General features: G+C 61.1%; 1 protein-coding gene across 1 annotated transcript in view; it reads left to right on the forward strand.

Annotated features, from left to right (window-relative positions):
• The window catches only part of BCAR1 (BCAR1 scaffold protein, Cas family member), a 35,380-nt gene extending 17,273 nt beyond the window's left edge, over positions 1 to 18,107 (forward strand). Inside the window, exons 2-7 of the mRNA XM_044434208.1 lie at positions 3,245 to 3,901; positions 10,325 to 10,471; positions 11,259 to 11,366; positions 12,183 to 13,259; positions 14,886 to 14,975; positions 17,213 to 18,107. Coding sequence (XP_044290143.1) covers positions 3,245 to 3,901; positions 10,325 to 10,471; positions 11,259 to 11,366; positions 12,183 to 13,259; positions 14,886 to 14,975; positions 17,213 to 17,728 — 2,595 coding nt within the window. The 3' untranslated portion in view covers positions 17,729 to 18,107. The remainder of the gene's footprint in view (positions 1 to 3,244; positions 3,902 to 10,324; positions 10,472 to 11,258; positions 11,367 to 12,182; positions 13,260 to 14,885; positions 14,976 to 17,212) is intronic.
• Positions 18,108 to 20,146: the final 2,039 nt, after the last annotated feature.

Consider the following 20,146-nt stretch of genomic DNA (forward strand, 5'->3'; position numbering starts at 1 on the left):
TGCTCGCCTGCGTGGTTTGGAAAGGCTTAGGTTCAGATCCGGTGGGCCAAATCTTTCTGCAGCCCCTTTTATAGCTCTTGACCAGCTTCCGCACTGTTAAGCAGCGGGCAACTCTCTCATCTGATTTTTTCTTCGCCACCCCTGCCCCCATATCCACAAAGGATCACTTCCCATGTGTCCATAATTCTCCAGTCCTCACCAGGTTGCATGTATGGTTGTCCTTCAGATATTTTGGACTACAACTTCCATAAGCCCCAGCCAGCACACGCAATGTTCAGTTTATATGGGCACCAAAGCCCAAAGCAAAGTCCACACTGTATTTTTAACAAGCAGGCACTGCCTTCCATGCTCTCTCCTCCCCATGAGTGACAGTAGCGTCACCTTTTGCTTTTATGTTGCAGGTTCAGTTTGCTTTACAACAACCCTGTGAGGTTGGCCAGCATTCCCGCCAAATTTCAGAAATTGGGAGGGATATGGAGAGCAGTGGCTGCATCAGGCTTTGTGTCTGCATCAGGTCGATTTGGGGTCTTCGGGGGCCGTTGCTTAGGTCTGCTGCAGTCGCTACTGCGGTATGTTGTGCACGGATGCCACAACCCAGAGTGTGCATGCAGCGTACGGAATATTGGCTCCACAGGAGCTGTGCTCCCTCCTCCATGCTCCAGTGCAGCCTGCTCCAGCGGGGGAACCACTGGCCTTGCGGGCTGGGGATGATGGGAGCTGTTGTCCAACATAACCGAACAGCCAGAGGTGGGGGAGGGCCGAGCTGCTCGCACGCATCCCTCCCAAGCAGCTCGGCGTGGTCTGCGGCGTTCTTCACGCACGGTTGAGGCCGTGTGGCTAGGTCTAATTCTGGGCAGGAAGGTGTGCGTGGGAAGCGGGGCGCTTGGGTTTGCTCTGCCTTGGCCTGGCCAGATGCTTCGTGGCCGCATCCTGACTGCAGTCCCACGCTCGCTTAGATTGCTAAAGCAGCAGCATGACGAGAACCCCACGGTGGTGAGGAAGGGGATTCCCATGGGGGGGGGGTCTCTCCGAGGGCTGCCAACCCCTGGAGCTGCCCTTGCGGAGGTCCGGCTTTCCTTCCCGCAGCCAGGGGGCTCCCAGCAGGGAGAAGCCTCCCTGTGGGCACAGGTGGGAGGCCGGGCATGCGACAGACTTCCCCAACCGGGGCGCCCTCCAGGTGTGTAAGGTTCCAGGTGCGGCTTCCCACAGGCGGCTGCGACCCGCGGGCATCGGGCCGGCCAGGCCTCGCCGCTCCACTCCTGCTCCTTCCGGGCTCCCGTTCAGACACTCGCTCGCTCGCCTCCAGAAGCGAGGCTGTCCCACCGCTGGGCGAGGCCGCAGGGATTTCTTGGGCTGACTCACAGCTCTGGCGCTTCCTGCCTGCGAGAGGAGGCGGGGACCCTGTGCGCGGTGCGAGTCAGGCTGCCCCTCTGGCAGCACCTCTTCCCCACTGAGCCGTGGGCCAAGGGGCCCCCCACCCCTCTGCAGGCTCCGGAAGACATTGCCGGGCGCCAGCGGAGGAGCAGCGTGGAACCAGCCTCAGTGTCTGTGCGCCATGAGCTGCGAAGGGCGGGTGGAGCGGGTGGGTGCCGGGCTTGGACGGGGATCCGCTGTGCCCCTCCCGGGCCCCCCACCTGGGAGCGGGTCCCACCGACCTTACCTGCGCTATTCTGCATCCCCGGGCTGAGGGTTTGCCAAAGCAAGCCTGCTCGTGGTCGTTCGCAGTGACGGGAAGCTGGTGGACTCTTCTGCCCTTGCCTCTGATTGAAAAGGTGCCAGCACGTGTGCTGTTTTTGAGCGGGGTGGGAACCCAAGGCCCCCGGATGCTGCTAGCCGATGCCTCCCATCAGCCCATAGCCATCCCAGCCAGCGATGACTGGGAACTGGAGCCCGACCTAAGGGGAGGGCCGCACCTTTCCTGCACTTGATGCCGTGCGTGTTTTGGTGGGTGACTGCAACAAATTGTTGCAGTGCCCCTGTGCCAAACGCCACTTGTACTTTTCCGGCACACTCTGCTCAGTCTCTTCCCCTCCCTCCAGTTTTACACGCGCAGACACAGAGCCAATGGCCTGGCAAGAGCTTTGCAATCGCGACGCTCAAGCCTATTTCTGTATTTATGGCACAATCGCCAGAGCTTCTGGGTGGTTCACAACAGGTCAGTTTTAGGACTTCTCTCCTCCAAAGTGAGAAGTGCAGCCCTAATTTCAATTCCTTTTAAAAATGGCAAACGGCAACAGGGCTTGCTTGGAAATCAGGCAAAATTAATTAATTCAAAACATAATTATGGATTACTGTTATGAATGGCGAGCCAGTGCAGGACTGGGACTCCGGAGATTTGGATTCGAGTCCCTATTCAGTCATGAAGCCCATTGGGTGAGTTTGGAACAGTCACTGCCCCTCGGTCTAACCTACCTCACAGGGTTGTTGCTGTGAGAATAAAACGGAGAGGAGGAGAATTTGTAAGCTGCTTTGGATTCCTTGCTAGGGGAAGTAAGGCAGTGTATAAATGCAAGGCGACGTTGATGACAGTGAATCAGTTGCAGGACTCGCACTAGAAGGATCCTCTTACTCTCAGTGCCAGCCGCTTTTGGAAACAAGGCTGAAGCGAGCAACTCTCGCAGTCCAAGGGCTGAATTCAGTTTTGCAGATGCTCTTGGGACTGGGGGTGGAAAGGGTCGTTCCGAGAGTGGGCAGATTCAGTGGGGCCCCAGACTAAAACGCCAGCCTATTTCAGCTTAAAATTCCCGCTTCTGGAAATGTTGCTGTTTGAGAGGCAGGTAATGGTAGAAAAACTGCACGGAAGGAGGGATACCGCCCAGCTATGGGTAGGTGGGCAAAGGGGTGGGGCGATCCAGAGAGCCTCGGAGGGCCAGATTTGGCCTGCTGCTCTGAGGTTCCCCACCCCTGCTTTATAGGATTGCCTCCTTGGAAGCCGGGAAACCGGCTGCAGCAGAGGTGCCGGGAGAAGGGCCCCCTTCTGCCCCCCATTTCTAAGGCACAGTCTGCGTAACACGGTTGCCGCCGCGTCCTACCTGGCCAGAGAGGTGTTGCAGCGCCCCCTCAGTTCTTTCCAGTGGGGCTGGATGGCTGAAGCGTGGATGAGGCTCTGGAGGGGACGGCAGTCCCCACAGTGCCGAGTTCATCCCCGGAGGGTCCGGTGCCGCGGAGAGCGCCTTCCAAGGTCCGGATCAGGCTCGAAGTGCACATGCCCGCTCCTGACTGGTGTCCTTTTCCGCCCCTGCAGAACGTGCTGGCCAAGGCGCTGTATGACAACGTGGCCGAGTCGCCGGATGAGCTCTCCTTCCGCAAGGGCGACATCATGACGGTGCTGGAGCGCAACACGCAAGGCCTGGACGGCTGGTGGCTGTGCTCGCTGCACGGCCGGCAGGGCATTGTCCCCGGCAACCGCCTCAAGATCCTCGTCGGCATGTACGACAAGAAGCAGCTGCCCGGCCCGGCGCAGGGCGGCCCGCCCCAGCCCTCGCTGCAGCCCTCGCCGCAGCCGCCGCCGCCGCTGCCCCCGCCAGTCGGACAGGCCCCGCCGGTGTATCCCCCGCAGGCGGGCTACACCCCGCTCTCTCCCGCCTCCCAGTACACCTCCATGCACCCCTCCTACCTGCCGCAAGAGGACGGCGTCTACCTGGTGCCCCCCCCCAGCAAGTCCCCAGGGAGCCTCCACCACGGCCCGTTCCAGTCTCCCCCGGGGAAGCAGCCCAGCGCCTACCCGAAGCAGAGCCCCCCGCAGGGCCAGGACGTGTACCAGGTGCCGGCCGGGCCTGCGACCGGCCCGCAGGACATTTACCAGGTCCCCCCTGCCCCCACCGGGCTGGGCCAGGGCATCTACCAAGTGCCTCCTTCCCTGGACGGCAGGGGCCGGGAGACGCCAAAGACCCACGGAAAGGTAAGCCGTGCCCCTCGGTTGCTTGCTGCTTGCTGCGGCTGCACGCCGGCGCCGTGCAAAGGGGCCGGAAAAGGCGCAGGAAGGGAGAACGGCCAACGTTCGCTCCGTCTTGCGTTCTGTTTGCATGGCGGCTGGGAGGTGTGTGTGGGAAACGCACTACTGGCCCCAGCATGCACCTCTTTCGCAGCGAGCCACCTGGTACCTCTGATCCCGGAAACAATGCAAGGTGCCCGAGCTGGTGGCCACAGGTAGCCGCCTCCGCTGTGAAATTTGTCTCCGCCCCTTTCAAAGCCATCCCGCAAAACTCAGCAGCGGATGCCTTCATTTTAGCCCTGTGGTGTATGGAGAAGGGCTTCCCTCTGCTGCATCTCCCACCACTTAGCTCTGTGGGATGACCCAAAGCAGGGGCTGTATTAACAGAGGGAAGAAGAACATCTCTGCACCAGGCATGGGTTTTCTGCATGAGCAAAAGTGCCTGGGCTTGCTGCCTTTAAATTTTCCTGGCGTGGGGAAGGCAACGGAAGGTATAATTCCATGCAAGCTTGGACAGAAAGAACTGCCAAGCAGCCTTGGCTGGGGGATCTTGGCTGTTGAGCCTTTTTCTGTCTCAATGCACATAGAATTGCACCTCTGCGGACACTTACCAGGAAGGAAGTCCCGTTGCACCACGTGGGATGTGCTTCTGAGTAAACTTCTGTAGGATTGCGCTGGAAGAGGCATGCGACTGAGGTTCCGAAAAGGACTTCTGCTTTGCAGAACTCCCTCGCCCTTAGGCACTTTTGGCAGGGGTCCTCAGACTTTTTCAACAGGTCCAGTTGAAAGGTGCCAGCGGTGGGCGTGGGCTGCCAAGGCAGTGCCGGCGAGGGGGCGGCTTGCTCACGCGGAGATCGTTTTCACCAAGCGAGTCCAAAACGATCTCCCCGCAAGCAAGCCGCCCCCTCGCCGTGCGCATGTCCCCACAAGCGAGGCGGGCCGGATCAATGGGCGCGGTTTGAGGACCCGTGCTGTTAGGAATTGGAGGCAGCTCGGACGACGTCTAGGAGAGGCAGACTGAAGTAGGTGGGAGATGTACAGAAGGAGCTGACTTGCACTGGCCCGGTTTGGTCGACACTGGCCGGCAGCGGCGGCTCGCGGGGCGAACTTTTCCGGCACTTCTGGAGATGTTGCTGGCATCGCCTCTTGAGCCTTTGCCGCAAAGCACGGGCCGTGCTTCATCTTGCTGCCGCAGGAAGTGCCAGTGGTTGCTTCCAGTTTAGGCGGCCTTAAAGGGGCATTGGCCCGGTTTGCCTTTCCCAGCCTCCTGGTTCCCAGAAAATTGCTGCCAGGGGTGCCGGTCCCTGCTGCAGAGACGGGACAAGTTCCCCAAAGCCTGACGTGGGGGCCGAGAACAAAGTGCTGCACGCCGTGTGCCCCGTGAGCCCGGCCACGGTGGCCCCAAGCAGGCCTTGCCCCCCCGCCCCGCTTGACGTCTCCTCACGGGCTGCGCTGCGCTGCGCTGAGCTGGCGGTTCCCGGTGCTGAGGCAGCTCCGCGTCCGTGGCAGATGCGGCGCCGCAAAGGGCAAACTCTCCTGACCCCGCAGGGGAATAAGCGGCATGCACTCCAGTTCCCATCATGCAGTGCAGCGCTTTCACTGGTATTCTGCTCGTGAAGAACGGTATGCTGGCACCCTGTTCTTCCTGGCTTTTGCTGTTTGAGACTTGGGGGTCTGCGGAGCACAAGGAAGTGAAGAAGCAGCGGATCCGCCCCGTGGGGGGGCGTGGGGGCTCCCAAGGTTTTGCGCTCATGTTTCTCGCGTGGAGCCCTCCAAGGGGAGGTGCCGAGGCAACCCTTCCCCGCCTTCCTGTCTCGCTTCCTCTGCCGTGGGGAGGGGGAAGCAGGGCACCGGGGCGCGGATGTCCAGGGGGCGTCTCCCACGGCTTGGCTTTTCCATGCGGAGGGTGTTGCTGGGCGGAGCGGTTTCCTGTCCCTCCCTGGGAAAGGAAGTGACCTCCCGCCGGGCCCGCGGCCTCGTAATCGCTCTCCGAGGCCCCTGCCCCAGCTCCTGGGGAGGCCACTCTCGGGTCTTGGTGGGGGAGAGGCCCCCCATAAGGGTTTGGAAAGGAGGCATTCTGAGCCCCCCTCCCCGATGCCGTGGCTTCTCCTGCTCGGTGCCCCTTGGGGTCAGGGAAGTGGTGCCATTAGACCAAAGTCCCCCTCCAAGACCCCCAGAATGACCCAGAGAATGGCAGAGGTCAAAACGAGCTCGGCTTGATTCCTTCGTCGTGATGGCGCTATGCTTTAAGCGAGAGCAGCGCACACACACGGCCCACGATGCAGAGCTCCTTGTGGTTTAAATGAGGCCAACGGCTTGCTGGGGAATCCCACACGCAGCACTCAGGGTCCTACAAGGCACGAATGGGGGCGGGGGGCGGGGGGCGGGGGGGAGGTCGCCTGCCAACGCGGCGGCCCCAGCGCTGCGTGCTCGTCTGGGGGCACCGCTGGCTCCCCCCTCGCAGCTCCGCCGAGCGGCTGACCTTGAAGGAGCGTCGGACAGGGCAGGCCTGCGAAAGCTCCCGGAAGCGCTGCCCCGGCTTGGCCCCGTGCCGGCGCTGCTCCTCTCCGTCGCCGCTTGACCTCGCTGCACTCCTCCCTGTGTGGGGCAGGGCGGAGGCGGGAAGCAGCCATGGGCGGGAGGGGGGTTCTCGTGACAATCCCTCCAGGCAGGGCCTCGGGGCACACAGTACCCTGCGGCACAGCAGTGGGGGTGTTGGGCAGGAGCTCGGGTGAGCTGGGGTCTAGTCCCCGCCACCGTGAAGCCTGCTGGGTGGCTTCGGGCCAGTCATTCGCCCTTGGCCAAGCCTACCTTGCAGGGTGGTCGTGAAGCTGAAATGGTGAGGAGGCGGACTGTGGAAGCAAGAGGCCAGCTGAAGACCTCCGGCACAAAAGCCGAGAATAACGATCAAGGGCGACCAAAATGCTAAACACAGTGGAAGAATCAAGGTGTTGCAACAGCAAACATGTTAGGATCCAACGGATAATCGGAGCAGAGGAGCTAACGGCAAAGGGGCAGCCAGAAGGGGACGGTGCGGCCTCTGGGAAGGCCTCGCCGATCTCCTCCCTCGTACCGCTTGGTCCCCAGGTCAGGGCAAAGGACCCCTGTCCTGTCAGGGCAACACCGGTCGGAGGGCCGAGAGCCGCCCCTGTGTGCCGCTCCAGACCCCGCTCTCGGCCTGGCACGTTGCCACGAGCAAGCAAAGCGCTGCTGTTTCAAAGCCAGCCCTTCACAAAGACAATAACACTAAGGTTTTATGTCACCATTAAGTCTTTCTGTTCGACACACAAATAAGAAAAGCGCAATATTTTATAACGCTCTTGCTCTAATTGGTGTCCTTCTCTGACCCACAAATGCCTGGCAAATAGGATATTTTTCAATCTTTCCCTCCCTGCCAGCTGCCCGTGCAGCTATTTGTTAGTCAGCGGAGAACAATGCTCCGCAGATCTGGCCTCCAGAACTTCTGCAGCATTTCACTTGCTGGTCTTCAGGGGCGTGATTATGCAGAATGGCTTTTTGGAGGCTTTTCTCCCCTGTCTAAACTTGCAAAGGATTACACCTTAAGGGAGACTTCCCTAACTTTGGAGATGTCTTGGACTGCAATGCCTATCATTCCCAGCCAGCCCAGCCATATGGTAGGCACTAGCTTGCTCCCAAAGCTCCCTTCCCCGAGATGCTGCTTCACACAGCAGTTGGTCCTCCCCATTCTTAAGGAAGGGAGGTGCTGCTTCCAAAACATGGCTGCCCCCATGCCACCCTCTTGCCCGTGGGCATCGGCACCATCTTCAGCTTACGCCTCGTAGCCCCAATCCCCCGGTGCTGGGAAGGAAGGGGCGGTGGGGGGCGTACCCCTGCCAGGATTTCCTCTGCATCCTCTGGCCACCTTCCCTGCGGAGTGATCCCAAGGAAGCAAATTAGAGCGGACTCCGGACACTCCTTTGGAGTCTGCCGTTGGACGGGTCGTCCCGGCGGAAAGTTATCCGGCCATCGGGACAGCACTGCAGATGTCCACACTGCTGAGATGAGCTGCGTTTCTGTTTTAATTATGCCGATTGCTTGTGCAGACGAGCACGTGCCCAAATTATGCAAATCGGGGCTCTCTTTTCCAGTGATGCTTCTCTGCATTTCTTTCGTTCCGGGGACTGGAGCGTCTGTCCCTTGGCGGCCTGGCACACGGATGCCACAGGCCTGCCCGGGCCAGTGTGGCCAGCCAGAGGAGGCATTGGCACGGATGCATTCACAGAGCCCTTCGTGGCCCTCCAGAGTTACTTCTGGACTGAGCCCATGTGTGCAGAACTGCAGCTGGGAGGACACCGGCCTGGCTGCGATCTGCACTTGCAGGAGGGCCGCTCCGGCTTCCCGGGCCCCTCGCCTCTCTGCAGAAGCGGCCGCCCACGGGCAGCGAGCGCTTACGGTGCTGCATCCCCAGGCCTCTCGTGCCCGATCCAGAAATAGAGTGTGATGTCATCCCTGCCTCCCCAGACGAGGCGAGACCAGCTCCAGCTGCAAGGTGGTCCGCCCGCCCAGCCAGGGGCGGCTCGTGGGTGAGCAGTGCCCCCTGCAGGGGAAGAGTCTGCCTGCACCCCTTCAAGAATATTTAAGAGCGGTTTTTAAAGCAAGCCAGGTTCCCAGTTCCATCTCTCCAGCTTGGGAAAGCCGCTTAGCAATGCTGGATCATGAGAAAGCCTAGGAGCAGACGAGGCGATCTGGCGGGGTGGATTACATGTGCAGAGCAGGATGTGAGCTGAGCTACAAGGGGGGACCCCCAAAAAACAGGAATTTATTTGGAAAAAATCATGCATTTATTTTTAGATGTTCAGACTTCAGTCACCTTCAAAGCACTCTCCGTTTGATGCAATACACCTGTGTGACATTTTTTCCACTGCTCAAAACAGGTTTTGAACGTGTCCGTTTTGATGCCTTTTAGTGCTTCTGTCGCTTTTTGTTTCGCCTCTGTCACATTGGCAAACCGTTTCCCTTTGAGGACTTTTTTCATCCGGGGAAATGAAAAAGATGCACAGGGTGAGATCAGGCGAGAAGGGAGCGTGGGGCACAAGGGTCAATGCTGTTTGCGGTCAAAACTGCTGAGCACGCGGCTGAACGAAATTTCACCACCCCACATTCGTGTAAATCAGCCGTCGCGAAATAGGCACACGCCTTGAAAGAGTCTCAGAACAAACCTCACTGAAGCTGAATGTGGCCTCACAGCTACCCAGCTGGGGACACTGATGCGGGTGGGTTCCAGCAACACTCACCCAGTGGGGGAAGGCTGCATCGCACGGGGTCCGCCCCCTGAAAGACAATTCCTGGTTTTTCGGGAATGTTCAGATTCCTGCTTGGCCATAAAACGCAGAGGGCGGTTGTGGGACAGTCTTCCTGGCGTGTTGGTGGGAGGCCCCCCTGCTGTCGCTGGCCTGGCCGATCCGTGCAGCCCGACTCGACTCCCCGCTGCCGTCTCCCGAAGGACAAGCAGCGCCCCCGACTCCCCACGCCCACAGGCCCTGGCAAGAGCCAGAGGTCTCAAAGGGACTCCTCGGCAGGAGGAAGCCTGTGGCAGGCATCTGGGAATAACGAGGTGATACGTGTCCATCAGCGGGTGGCTGGTCACAACTCTGGCGCATCGTATCAGCACCGCAGATTAAAACAGCTAGTGGACACCGTGGCCAAGAACGGAGGGATCAGACACTCTTTCCATCAAAATTATCCTGCAGTTTATTAATTGGAACATCCAGATTAACCGAAGCAGCAATAACTGAGGCACACCGACAATTTCAGAATTGGGGGATGACGAGGCTGCCAACAAAATGGGGAGCGCTGTGTCTGGGAAGACAAAGGCAATAAAATTAACCAGGATGTTTTTTTCTGTTTAAGAAATCTGTGCACCACTTTCTAAACAGACCCTCTGTCCCAAGGGGTAGACGAAACGAATGAGGAGGCGCTCCAAGCACCCATTTGTTTGAGCCGTGCGCTGTGTAGGTTTCCCGCTGACCTGCACACGCTTGTTTCCTGTAGGTTGTACACACAGAAGGCCGGCTCTCCCCACGGTCGCCGTGTGTGTTTCTCCTGACGTCTTGGCCACGGTCCTGGCTAAGTGTGGCCGACGCGCCGGATGGGCTGTTTGTGGCCGGCAGCCTGCGGATGGCGTGCCCCAGAGGAAGCTGGCTTTTCAGCGCCAGGATGCCAGCCACGATAGCCCCTCCAGGCGACGCTCGTTAACCCGTTGCCTCCCGGCAGCCTTGCCGGAGCTGGACTGCTTGGCCCTGCACAAAAGCTGGGAAGCCCCCGCGAAGGCCATGCTGGTGGGAGTGGGCGGCCGGGCGGGGAGGTCCTCCGGGCTTTGCGCCCGCCTCGCCTGGCCAGTTCGCTGCATCCTCGCCCTCTTCCCTCCAGGTGGTGGTTCCCACGCGGGTGGGGCAGGTGTACGTCTACGACTCGCCCAAAGGCGAGCGGGGCGAATATGATGTGCCCCGGCACCTCCAGGAGATCTACGACGTGCCGCCGACACGGGGCCTGCTGCTGAACCAGGGCAGCCAGGAGGTGAGTGTGGGGCCGGGGGGAGGGCGGGCTGGGGAGGGGAGGGGAAGGAGGGGGAAGGGCTGCCCTGCCCCAGCCCAAGAGCTTCCAGCGGGGGACCCTCCTTGTCGAGAGAGGAGCCCCAGCCTAGCTCCGGAGCACCCCGGGCCGTGTTGGTCCCTGCGTGCTGGATTTCTCCTTGCATGGAGGCAGCTCACGCTGGAGAGCGTTCCCGCCTGGGACGCCCCTCCCTGCCGCAGGACTTGGCCTGGTCTGCAAATTCTGCCCTTTCAGGATTTGAATCGCCTCTTTCAGGGCCAACGGCCTCATTCATTGCTTGCTTGCTTCTCCCCCCCACCTGTCTGCCTGTCTGTCCTTCCGTCCTTCTTTCCTCTCTCTCTCTCTGTCCCTCCGACCATCTGTCTTCCCTCCCTGCTCCCTTCCCCCCTTCCTTCCCCCCTTCCTTCCCCCCTTCCTTCCTTCCCTGTGTGCTGGCATCAAAGGAACCCCCAAGAAGGCTCGCATTCACCCCATTAAAATGGGCGCGAGCCACTTTCAGTCCTTGCAGGGCGCGCGGGCCCAGCGTGGTCGGCCGGCGGGCTGAGTTAGCCCGAGTCCCGCATCCAGACCCCGGCACGAGGCTGTGTGCCCCGGCGTTGGTTCTGCATGCGGCGCCCAGCTCGTGGCCGGGGCTTGCAGCCTGGCCGGAGCCCCCGCGAAGCAGCACCCGGCTCCCTGGGGAAGACGAGCAGGCCCAGGTGCCACGGTGGGAAGGAGCGCCAACCCGCCTTCCCTCCCTCCCTCTTGCAAGGTGTACGACACCCCCGCCATGGCAGCGAAGGGCCCCAAGAGCCGGGAGCCGAGCCACGACCAGGAGATCTACGACGTGCCCCCCAGCGTGGAAAAGGGCCTGCAGGCGGTGAGTGGGGGCGCGGGGCTCCCGGGGCGGAGGCTGCGAGGCACCCCGGGGGTGGCGGGGGGCCGGGAAGCTCGGGGTCGGCCCCTGCGTGCTCTGCCGGGCTGCAGCCGCGGAACGCACTGGGCAAGCCGCTCTGCTCCGCCCCGTCCTCATGGCTGACCCAGAACAAGTGCCGAGACGAGACCGGCCGGCCCAGCTTCATCTCGAGAAGCAGGCGGGGCTGTCCACGCGGAGGAACTCTGCTGCGTCCGGTGCCCTTCCCATCAGCCTGCATTGGCTGAGGATAATGGGAGCTGCAGTTCCACATGCCTGGGAAGGCACCTAGTTATGGAAGGCCGAGGCCATCCAAAGTACATGGAGGTTTATTTATTTAGTCTGTCAGTCCCCAAAGGTATAAACTGCCCAGGATCCGGGGCTGGTGCACACAATCCAGCCACTGATTATTCCATCTGGGGGATCTTTGTAGTCACTAATAAATCATCTAGTTAGAATCTTCTTTGAGCTTTTCTAACCCCCCTTTCAAAGCCATACCAGCTTTTAGTGGAGGCTACCAAAATTGGGAATAAATGGGGCAACAGGCAAATCTGTGCAGCTTTTCCTCACCTACCTGGGAGAGATGCACAGCGTGAAAGTGTGGGGCAGGCTGCGCTCCCCATCCGTCCGTCCGTCCGTCCGTCAGCCTCTGCAGGCGGCTTGTCCTTTGCCGGCCTTCCTGCCGCTCCAAGAGCAGTCGGCTTTCGGGAGCGCTTCCCCTTCCGCGCTCTCCCGGCGGCAGGCCGGGGCAGCGCTGACTCTGGCTGTGCTTCCGCCCTGCAGGTGTACGACACGCCCCCGTCCGTCGGCAAGGACGGCCCAGAGGGCCCGGCCCGGGAGGAGACGTACGACGTGCCCCCCGCCTTCTGCGCGGCCAAGCCCTTCGACCCCTCGCGGCACCCGCTCATCCTGGCGCAGCCGGCGGGGCCGCCGCCGGAGCTGCGGCCGCCCGAGGACGTGTACGACGTGCCCCCGCCCGCCAGCCAGGGCGCCCCCGAGGGCCAGGAGATCTACGACGTGCCGCCGGGGCTGCGGAAGCTGGCCGGCCAGGAGGTGTACGACGTGCCGCGGGAGCTGCCCGCGGGCCGCAAGGACGGCGGGGGCGACTACATCTACGACGTGCCCCCCCAGGCGGACCGCGAGGGCCGGGCGGGCGATGGCAAGCGGCTCTCGGCCTCCAGCACGGGCAGCGCCCGCTCCTGCTCCTCGCTGGACGCGGGGCCCGCCAAGGAGGCCGCCGAGAGGGGCCCGCGGCTGGAGCAGGAGGCCGCCATGGAGGCGCTGGCCCGGCTGCAGGGCGGCGTCAGCGCGGCCGTCTCCTACCTCATGTCCTTCGTCGGCGGCAGCTGGCGCAGCCCCGAGCAGCTGGAGGCGCAGGCGCCGCTCCTGCGGGGGGCGGCCGAGGGCGTCCAGGGGGCGCTGGCCGAGCTGCTGGAGTTCGCCCGGGGCGTCGTGGGCAGCGCCGCCCAGGCCTCGGACCGCTCGCTGCACGCCAAGCTCAGCAAGCAGGTGCAGAAGATGGAGGAGGTGCGCCAGGCGCTGGTGCGGCACAGCCAGGCGCTGGACGGCTGCGGCTGGGCCCCCGGCTCCCCGGAGGACCTGGAGCAGCTGGTCATGCACTCGCGGGGGGTCCCCGACGACACCAAGCAGCTCGCCTCCTTCCTGCACGGCAACGCCTCGCTGCTCTTCAGGCGGGCCAAGGCGCCCCCCGGGGAGGGCGCCGCCCCGGAGAAGGCCAGCAGCATCCAGTCCCGGCCACTGCCCTCCCCACCCAAGTTCCTGGCCCAGGACTCGCCCGAGGGGCTGTGCGAGAGCAGCGAGGGCGGCTGGATGGAGGACTACGACTACGTGCACTTGCAGGTGGGGCTGGGGCCCGGGGGGGGGCGTCCGGGGGGCGACCCGCCGCAGGCCTCTCTCCCCACGTTACCACCCGGAGCACTTCTGAGGGTCCACTCCCCCCAGAGACAGCGAGCGCCGTGGTCGTTTTTATTAAAGCCGGATATAGATCAGGAGAGCAAACTAGGGGCATTTTCAAAAACCAGAGCGAGAGAGCAGATCGCCACTTCCGGAGGCGGAGGCTGCAGTCAAACGGTTTCTCTGTGTGTGCCTGTGCGTATTCTCACCCGGTGCCACGAAGGCCGAGTTCGTACGGTTGCTCCCGTCTCGGTGCCGTGCAGGGGTCTCCAGAGGCACAGCGGCCCTTGCGTGTGCAGGCGCGGTCTGCAACCAGCAGGGCGCCTCCAGTTTGGGGCGCGCTGTGCCGGGCGAGCCGAGCCACGGCCTGCCCCTGTCGGCCAGTCAGTCCTCTGCCTCCTGGCCACGCAGGCTGTGGGAAGAAAAGAGAAATGGGGCTTCCCCACACACCTCTCCTGGCAGCTCTACCTGGTCCCGAGGAGCAGGCACCTGGCCCACTGCCTCCTCGGACATCCGCAGTCCTGAGCCTTTCGGTCCAGCCCTGGAACGCCCCTGATTTGCCAGCATCGCGTTTGAGCAAATTCCTGAAAGCGCAGTTTGCTGGGACTCGGGAAGCCTGCTGGGCTTTGCCACATGTCCCAGTTGCAGAAATGGGGAGACTGGTCAAGAACTGGGAGGCTGTGATCATCCGGGGGGGGGGGCAGTTATTCCTAATGACCTCCCTCCATTAGGCAGTGAGGCAGCGAGTGCCTTTCTTGGGTGGGCACTATGTGTGCCCATAGGGTCCCAGCTTCAAAGCAGACGGCTTGAGACCCTTCGGGGCTTGGACATGGGGCAGGATCGGGCCTGTCCTTTGGGAGCTGGCTTCCATGGGGAAGGCAGTGCCCCAGGCATGTGCACTGGAAGATGCCCGTGCCGGGAAACCGCCTCTCCGAGAGACTTCTTGTTCCGCGGCGACAGCAACACAGCTTGCAGCATCTGCATCTGTGCTCTACTTTTATTCAGCCGACCACGTGGTCCAGGCTTGTGAGATGGGCTGATCTCTGAAAAAGGCAAGGTTTTCTCAAAACCTGGTAAGCAAGGCAAGAGAGAACAGGAGGGAGTAATCTTAAGGTGGGGAGATCCAGCCTTTATTCGTTTCTGGTTCCCAGGAATCCAAGGGACCCTGCGTGTTCGCCTGTAGCCGTCGCGTTGCGCAGAGCCAGAACTGTGACTTTGCCATCCGGTCGGCTCCTGCCACCATTGCCAGCCTGCCCCCGACCTGCTTTTTATAACTTCTGCATTTTTGTGATCCTTTGGTTGGCTGAATAAAGGCAGCACGCGAGTGTCAAGAGGGGGATGTCGTGTGGGTAGCTTGAGGGGTATTTCTGAGGCCGGCAAAGCCTGACCCAGCTTGGGGTCCAGTCATGGCAGCGCTGAGCCAGGAGCCGTCCCTGCCCCTTCTTGGGTCGTGGATGCTGTTCTTGGGTGCAGGGTCCCAAGGAGGACCCGGGTTTCCTGAGCTGCGGGGCCCCCTCCCTGCAGTCTTCTGGATGTACTGCCACTAACCCAATTTCATCCTTTTGAAACTAGGGCAAGGAGGAGTTTGAGAAGACCCAGAAGGAATTGCTCGAGAAAGGCAACGTCATTCGGCAGGGCAAGGGACAGCTAGAGCAGCAGCAGGTCGGTAGGGCGGGCTCAGCGGGCCGTTCTTGCCACGAGCACCGTTTCCGTCCCCTGTGCCCGTCCGGAAGGAGCTGGGTTGCCCATGGCGTCCTGCAAGAAGGAGCCGAGCTTCCAGTGCAGAAAGGCAGTGCCGCAGCATCAGCTTGCTTTGCGGAACGGATGCCGCTTTGCATCGTGAGACGGCCTCTTTCCGTATCCTGGAAGGAGCTGAGCAAAAGGCCGGGAGACGGTGCCGTGCCGTGCCTCATTTCGGCGGCTGGGCTTCCGCCTTGGGCGCCTGCGGCGCGTCCTGCTTCCCGAAGGACGATGTGGCAGAATGGCGGCACGTCCTCATAACGCCCTCCGGCGGGGTGCGTGGCACCGGACCCTGCCTGGGGGTAAACGCCAGCGTCACAGGCGGAGGCAGCCCCCCACAGGAGCGACGCTGCGCTCCGTTGCCCCACGCGTGGCCGGACGAGTGTGGGGAGAGAGAAGTGAGGGGGCAGGCCAGAGTGGGAGGGCGCGCGAGAAGCTGCAGCCTCGTCACGGGCAGCCCTGATCGGCCAGTGCAGGGAGGGGAGACTATAGCAACTGACGGCATATCGAGCTCAGTGTGGCCTACACGGGCTGACAGCAGCAGCTTTCCAGGGTTGGAGTTGGGTCTGGGAACTACTGCACACTCTACTGTGGGCCTGTTGTCCCTCTCCTGAGGACAGATTCTAGTCCTCAAGCTTTTGAATAAAACCACCAATTTAAGCAAGAATGGAGAGAGCTTCGTAGACCAAGTCCAAACCTTGGTCCACGTCGTTCTGCCTGTGCTAAGAGATGGCAGCTTTTGCCAGTCTTTCTGAGCCAGGCCTGAAGGTACCAAGGTTAGAGTGAGCTGCCCCCGTTCAGCAGCCCTCCCGGGTAAGAGCACCCCAGCCCACAGCAAGGACTGCTTCCGCATTGCCAGCTGCTCGTCAGCAAAGAGCTGCCTAGTTGTGAGCAGCTGGAGAAGCAGTCCCCGCAGCGCGGATCCGCAGAGACCCTCCCTGCAGCCTGCTGCTTGAGCGTGGGGTGGAGTTTTCCCTGTTCGGGCCGGGACAGGCCTTCTCAGGATCCCTCCCTCTAAGTGCCTGCTTGTGCTTGGCTTGGACTCCAGAAGAGAACGGAGAGGAAGCCAGTGGATGCCCATGGGTTTTCCCCAGCTGCGTGTGGCGCAGAAAGAGGGATCTGTTTGCACCGCTGCCAGGCGGCCCCCTCCCCGCGAGCCCCCACCACCAGCCGCCTCCCGCCTCCCCTGCAGCCGCGAACGGCCTCCTCCTCACGGCGTCACAGACCCAGCAGTGGCTGTGGTGGAAAAGGCCAGCTCCGCGCTAGGGATGATGAGGAAAGGGGTGCAAATAGCGGGCCAGAGTCGTGTTGCCCTGACAGAAGTCCCTCGTGCGGCCACAGCTGGGACACTGCGAGTGGTTCTGCTTGCGCATCTCAAAATGGATATGGCGGAACTGGACGAGTTGCGCAACAGGGCAAGCGAGTGATCCGGGGGCTGGAGTGGTGCCATGATGAGGAACGACGGCACCATCTGGAACAGTTTAACCCACAGGGAAGACAGGGAGACATGATGGACGTGCGCAAAATTATGCGTAGTGTACGGTGGCGCGTGATCCCAGAACCCAATGCCAGTTCATAATGCGAGGTGGCAAAGCTGCTGGGTGGGAGATTTGGGGCCAATAAAAGGAAGGACTCTAGTTTACACATTCACTTCCGCAAGGCTGGAGCACCAGTTTGAATGGCATTAAAGGGGCGCGGGACAAATTGACGGAGGAGAAGGCAGCTGGGGCTGCTCGTCCTCATGGCCAACGATTGCGTCCAGCATTGGAGTCCGTGGGCCCGTGTACACCCGCTGCGGTGGAATGGGGTGGGTAGATGCTGTTGCCCCGGGTGTCAGTTTGGCGAACGGGCAGAATAGAAATCTAATAACTAACACTTGAGGGCTCCCCCACCCCCCACAAGGAGCTGGTGGGCCACTGGGTGAACAGAGTGCTGGTCCAGATAGGGCTTTTGGCCGATTCGCTTTGGCTTTTCTGATGGTTATGTGCTGAAGGGTTCTTTTATTCTCCCTCCCTCCCTCCTCTTTTCTTTCCCTCCCCCCTCCCTCCCTCCCTCCCCCTTCCTTCCTTCCTTCCTTCCTTCCTTCCTTCCTTCCTTCCTTCCTTCCTTCCTTCCTTCCTTCCTTCCTTCCTTCCGGCGGTCCCTCTGTCCATCCACAGCTGAAGCAGTTTGAGCGCCTGGAGCAGGAAGTCGCGCGGCCGATCGACCACGACCTGTCCAGCTGGACGCCCCCGCCGCACTGCGCCCCTGGGTGGGGGGGCTCCTCGCTGGGCCCCTCCGACCGGCAGCTGCTGCTCTTCTACCTGGAGCAGTGTGAGGCCAACCTGACCACGCTGACCAATGCCGTGGACGCCTTCTTCACGGCCGTGAGCACCAACCAGCCCCCCAAGATCTTCGTGGCGCACAGCAAGTTCGTCATCCTGAGCGCCCACAAGCTGGTCTTCATCGGGGACACACTCGCGCGCCAGGCCAAGGCCCCGGAGGTGCGCCACAAGGTCACGCACTACAGCAACCTGCTGTGCGACCTCCTCCGGGAGGTGGTGGCCACCACCAAGAGTGCCGCGCTCCACTACCCCTCCCCCGCGGCTGCCAAAGACATGGTGGAGCGGGTCCATGAGCTGGCCAGCAGCACGCAGCAGTTCCGGATGGCGCTGGGCCAGCTGGTGGCCATGTGACCGGCCCCGGCGGGGGTGTCCGTCAGCGCCCGCCCGCCGCGACGGACGGAGGTGCTTCGCCAGACACTCTGCTCGCGGAGCGATGGGCCGGGGAGGGCGGGGGGGCCGGCAATGCGGCTCCTCCCGTCCCTGCAGCACCTTCGCTGGCTGCACAGACGGCTGTGCCAACAGGTCCCGGAGCATCCGGTGCATTCCGTTCTGTTCCGTTCCCACCCTGGCCTGAGTGGGGGGACGTTGCTGGCCCCAGTGGCAGCCTGGCGGACAGCGGAAGTGGAGAATGACTTTTCCTCGTTTGATTCTACAGTTGTTTGGCTAATGGGCTCTATTTAAATCAAATAAAGAAGCATAGAATCCAAGCAGTTAGGAGGGAAAGAACCCAGGTTGGCTCCCGTGTGTGTTGATTGGCACCTGCCTGGGCCGTCCCGGTGGCACGGACACTCAGCCAGGACTGGGTCGGGGACGGCTGCCTGGACTAGCAGTTCCACCTTCGCGTGCCTGTGCCCCGCGACTCCTCGAGTGGAGGTGACGTGAGCATGCCAGGTTTTGACCGAGGGCACTGGCAATGATGCAGTGAGGATCTGAGGAAGGGGACAGGTTTCTTTAAGGGCTGGGCAGCTTCAGGAGGCTTGGGGGACGTGTTCGCGCCCTGTCTCTCCCCTCTCCTCTCAATCTTCCCCGAGTGCAGGGCTTGGAATAAGCGGCTCAGGTTGGAACCTCCTCATGTTCGAGCAATGGAGTCATAGAAGCGAGGAATCCTAGAACAGCAGATTGGAAGGGCCCAGAGGGCACTGGTCCAACCCCCTGCTCAGGGCAGGACTCCCAGTTCCAGCATCCCTCTCAGATGCTGCCCAGCCGCACCTTGAATGCCTGCCATGTGGGAGAGCCTTCAGCCTCTCTGGGCAGCTGGTTCCACTGTCGTCCAAGTGCCAAGCCCTCCACCTGGGAAAAAGAGGCTGGATGCATGGATGCAAGGTGGGGAATACGTGGCCCAGCAGGACTGAACGAGGCCTGGACGTTACTGTGGACAACGGGCTAAATACGAGTCATGAATGTGACGCAGTTGTCAAAATGGCAAATACTGTTTTGGGATGCATTAACGGAAGTATTGCTTCCAAAGCACAAGGAGTCGTCGTTCCTCGAGACTTCACTAGTCAGACCTCGCCTGGGATACTGTGTCCAGTTCTAAGCACCAAGATTTAAGAAAGATGCAGGAAAATTAGAAAGGGTCCAGCGGAGGGCAACAGAAATGACCCAGGGTTTGGAAACGCCGCCTTGTGAGGGAAGACTGAGAGAATTGGGCATGTTCAGCCTTGAGAAGAGAAGGCTGAGGGGGAACATGATACCCCTCTAGAAGTCCCTCAAAGGCTGCCACAAAGAGGGAGGTCAAGATCTCGCTGATTCCAGAGTGCAGGGCATGGAAGAATTGACTCAAGTTGTGACATCCTGGATTCCAAGTGAAAATCAGGAAAAGTTTCCTCATGGTCAGAGCAGTGCGACAGTGGGACCAGCTGCCTGGAGAGGCGGGGGGCTCTCCCACGCTGGAGACATTCAAGAAGAAACTGGGCAGCCCTCTGGGGGGGGGGGGGGGTCACGTGGTGTCCTGCAACAGCAGGGGGTGGACCTGATGGCCTTGGCCCCTTCCTGGGATTCCTTGATTCTGTGACTCTGTGGTCCCTGCAGGAAGTTCTTCCCGATGTCTGTAACGTGAGCCCGTTACTTGGTGTCTTGCACTCCGGGAGAACCAAGATCCCACTGCCTTCCAAGTACTCGCAGGTGCTTTCCTTCCCCCCGGAGTGTCCTCTTCCCAAGCTGAACCTGCCGGGCTCTTCCATGTCTCCTCATGGGGCCGGGGTGGAGGGGGTCTTTATCTCCACAGAGAACTTGGGCTGTTCTGCTGTTCTAATAAATCAAATAATGCAAGGGAGAGATCGGGATAAGGAAGGGAGTGCCGATCCCAGCGTCCTGTTTGCGTGTGCACTTGGTGTGAGCGAGTTCTGCCCTGTGCAACCTTTGGGGCAACAAGGTCAGGAGTGCGGCCGGACTCTCCTGGCAACGGGAGAAAGGGCCAGAATGGGGATGGCGCAGTCTGAAAATCCAGATGCTGCCTGCAAGAGGCCTTGAGAAGACCTCTCTCTCTCTCTCTCTCTCTCTCTCTCTCTCTCTCTCTCTCTCTCTCTCTCTCTCACACACACACACACACACACACACACACACACACACACACCACTTTGCTGTGCTTCCACTTGTGCTTGGGGGCCAGTCGGATGCACAATATGGCAGAGAATCAGGGGGTCAAGGGGTGCCCCAAAATGTCTTGCGGGCAAGGGTGCAGTTCCAGGGCCGGTGCTGGCTGCAGACCAGGAAATGTGCCTGAGAAGTGTGATAACTAAGGTATGTGCCTATCGGGAGGGGGGGGGA

This window comes from Varanus komodoensis, unplaced genomic scaffold (assembly GCF_004798865.1).
Source record: "Varanus komodoensis strain SLA01 unplaced genomic scaffold, ASM479886v1 scaffold27, whole genome shotgun sequence".
Classification (NCBI taxonomy): Eukaryota; Metazoa; Chordata; class Lepidosauria; order Squamata; family Varanidae; genus Varanus; species Varanus komodoensis.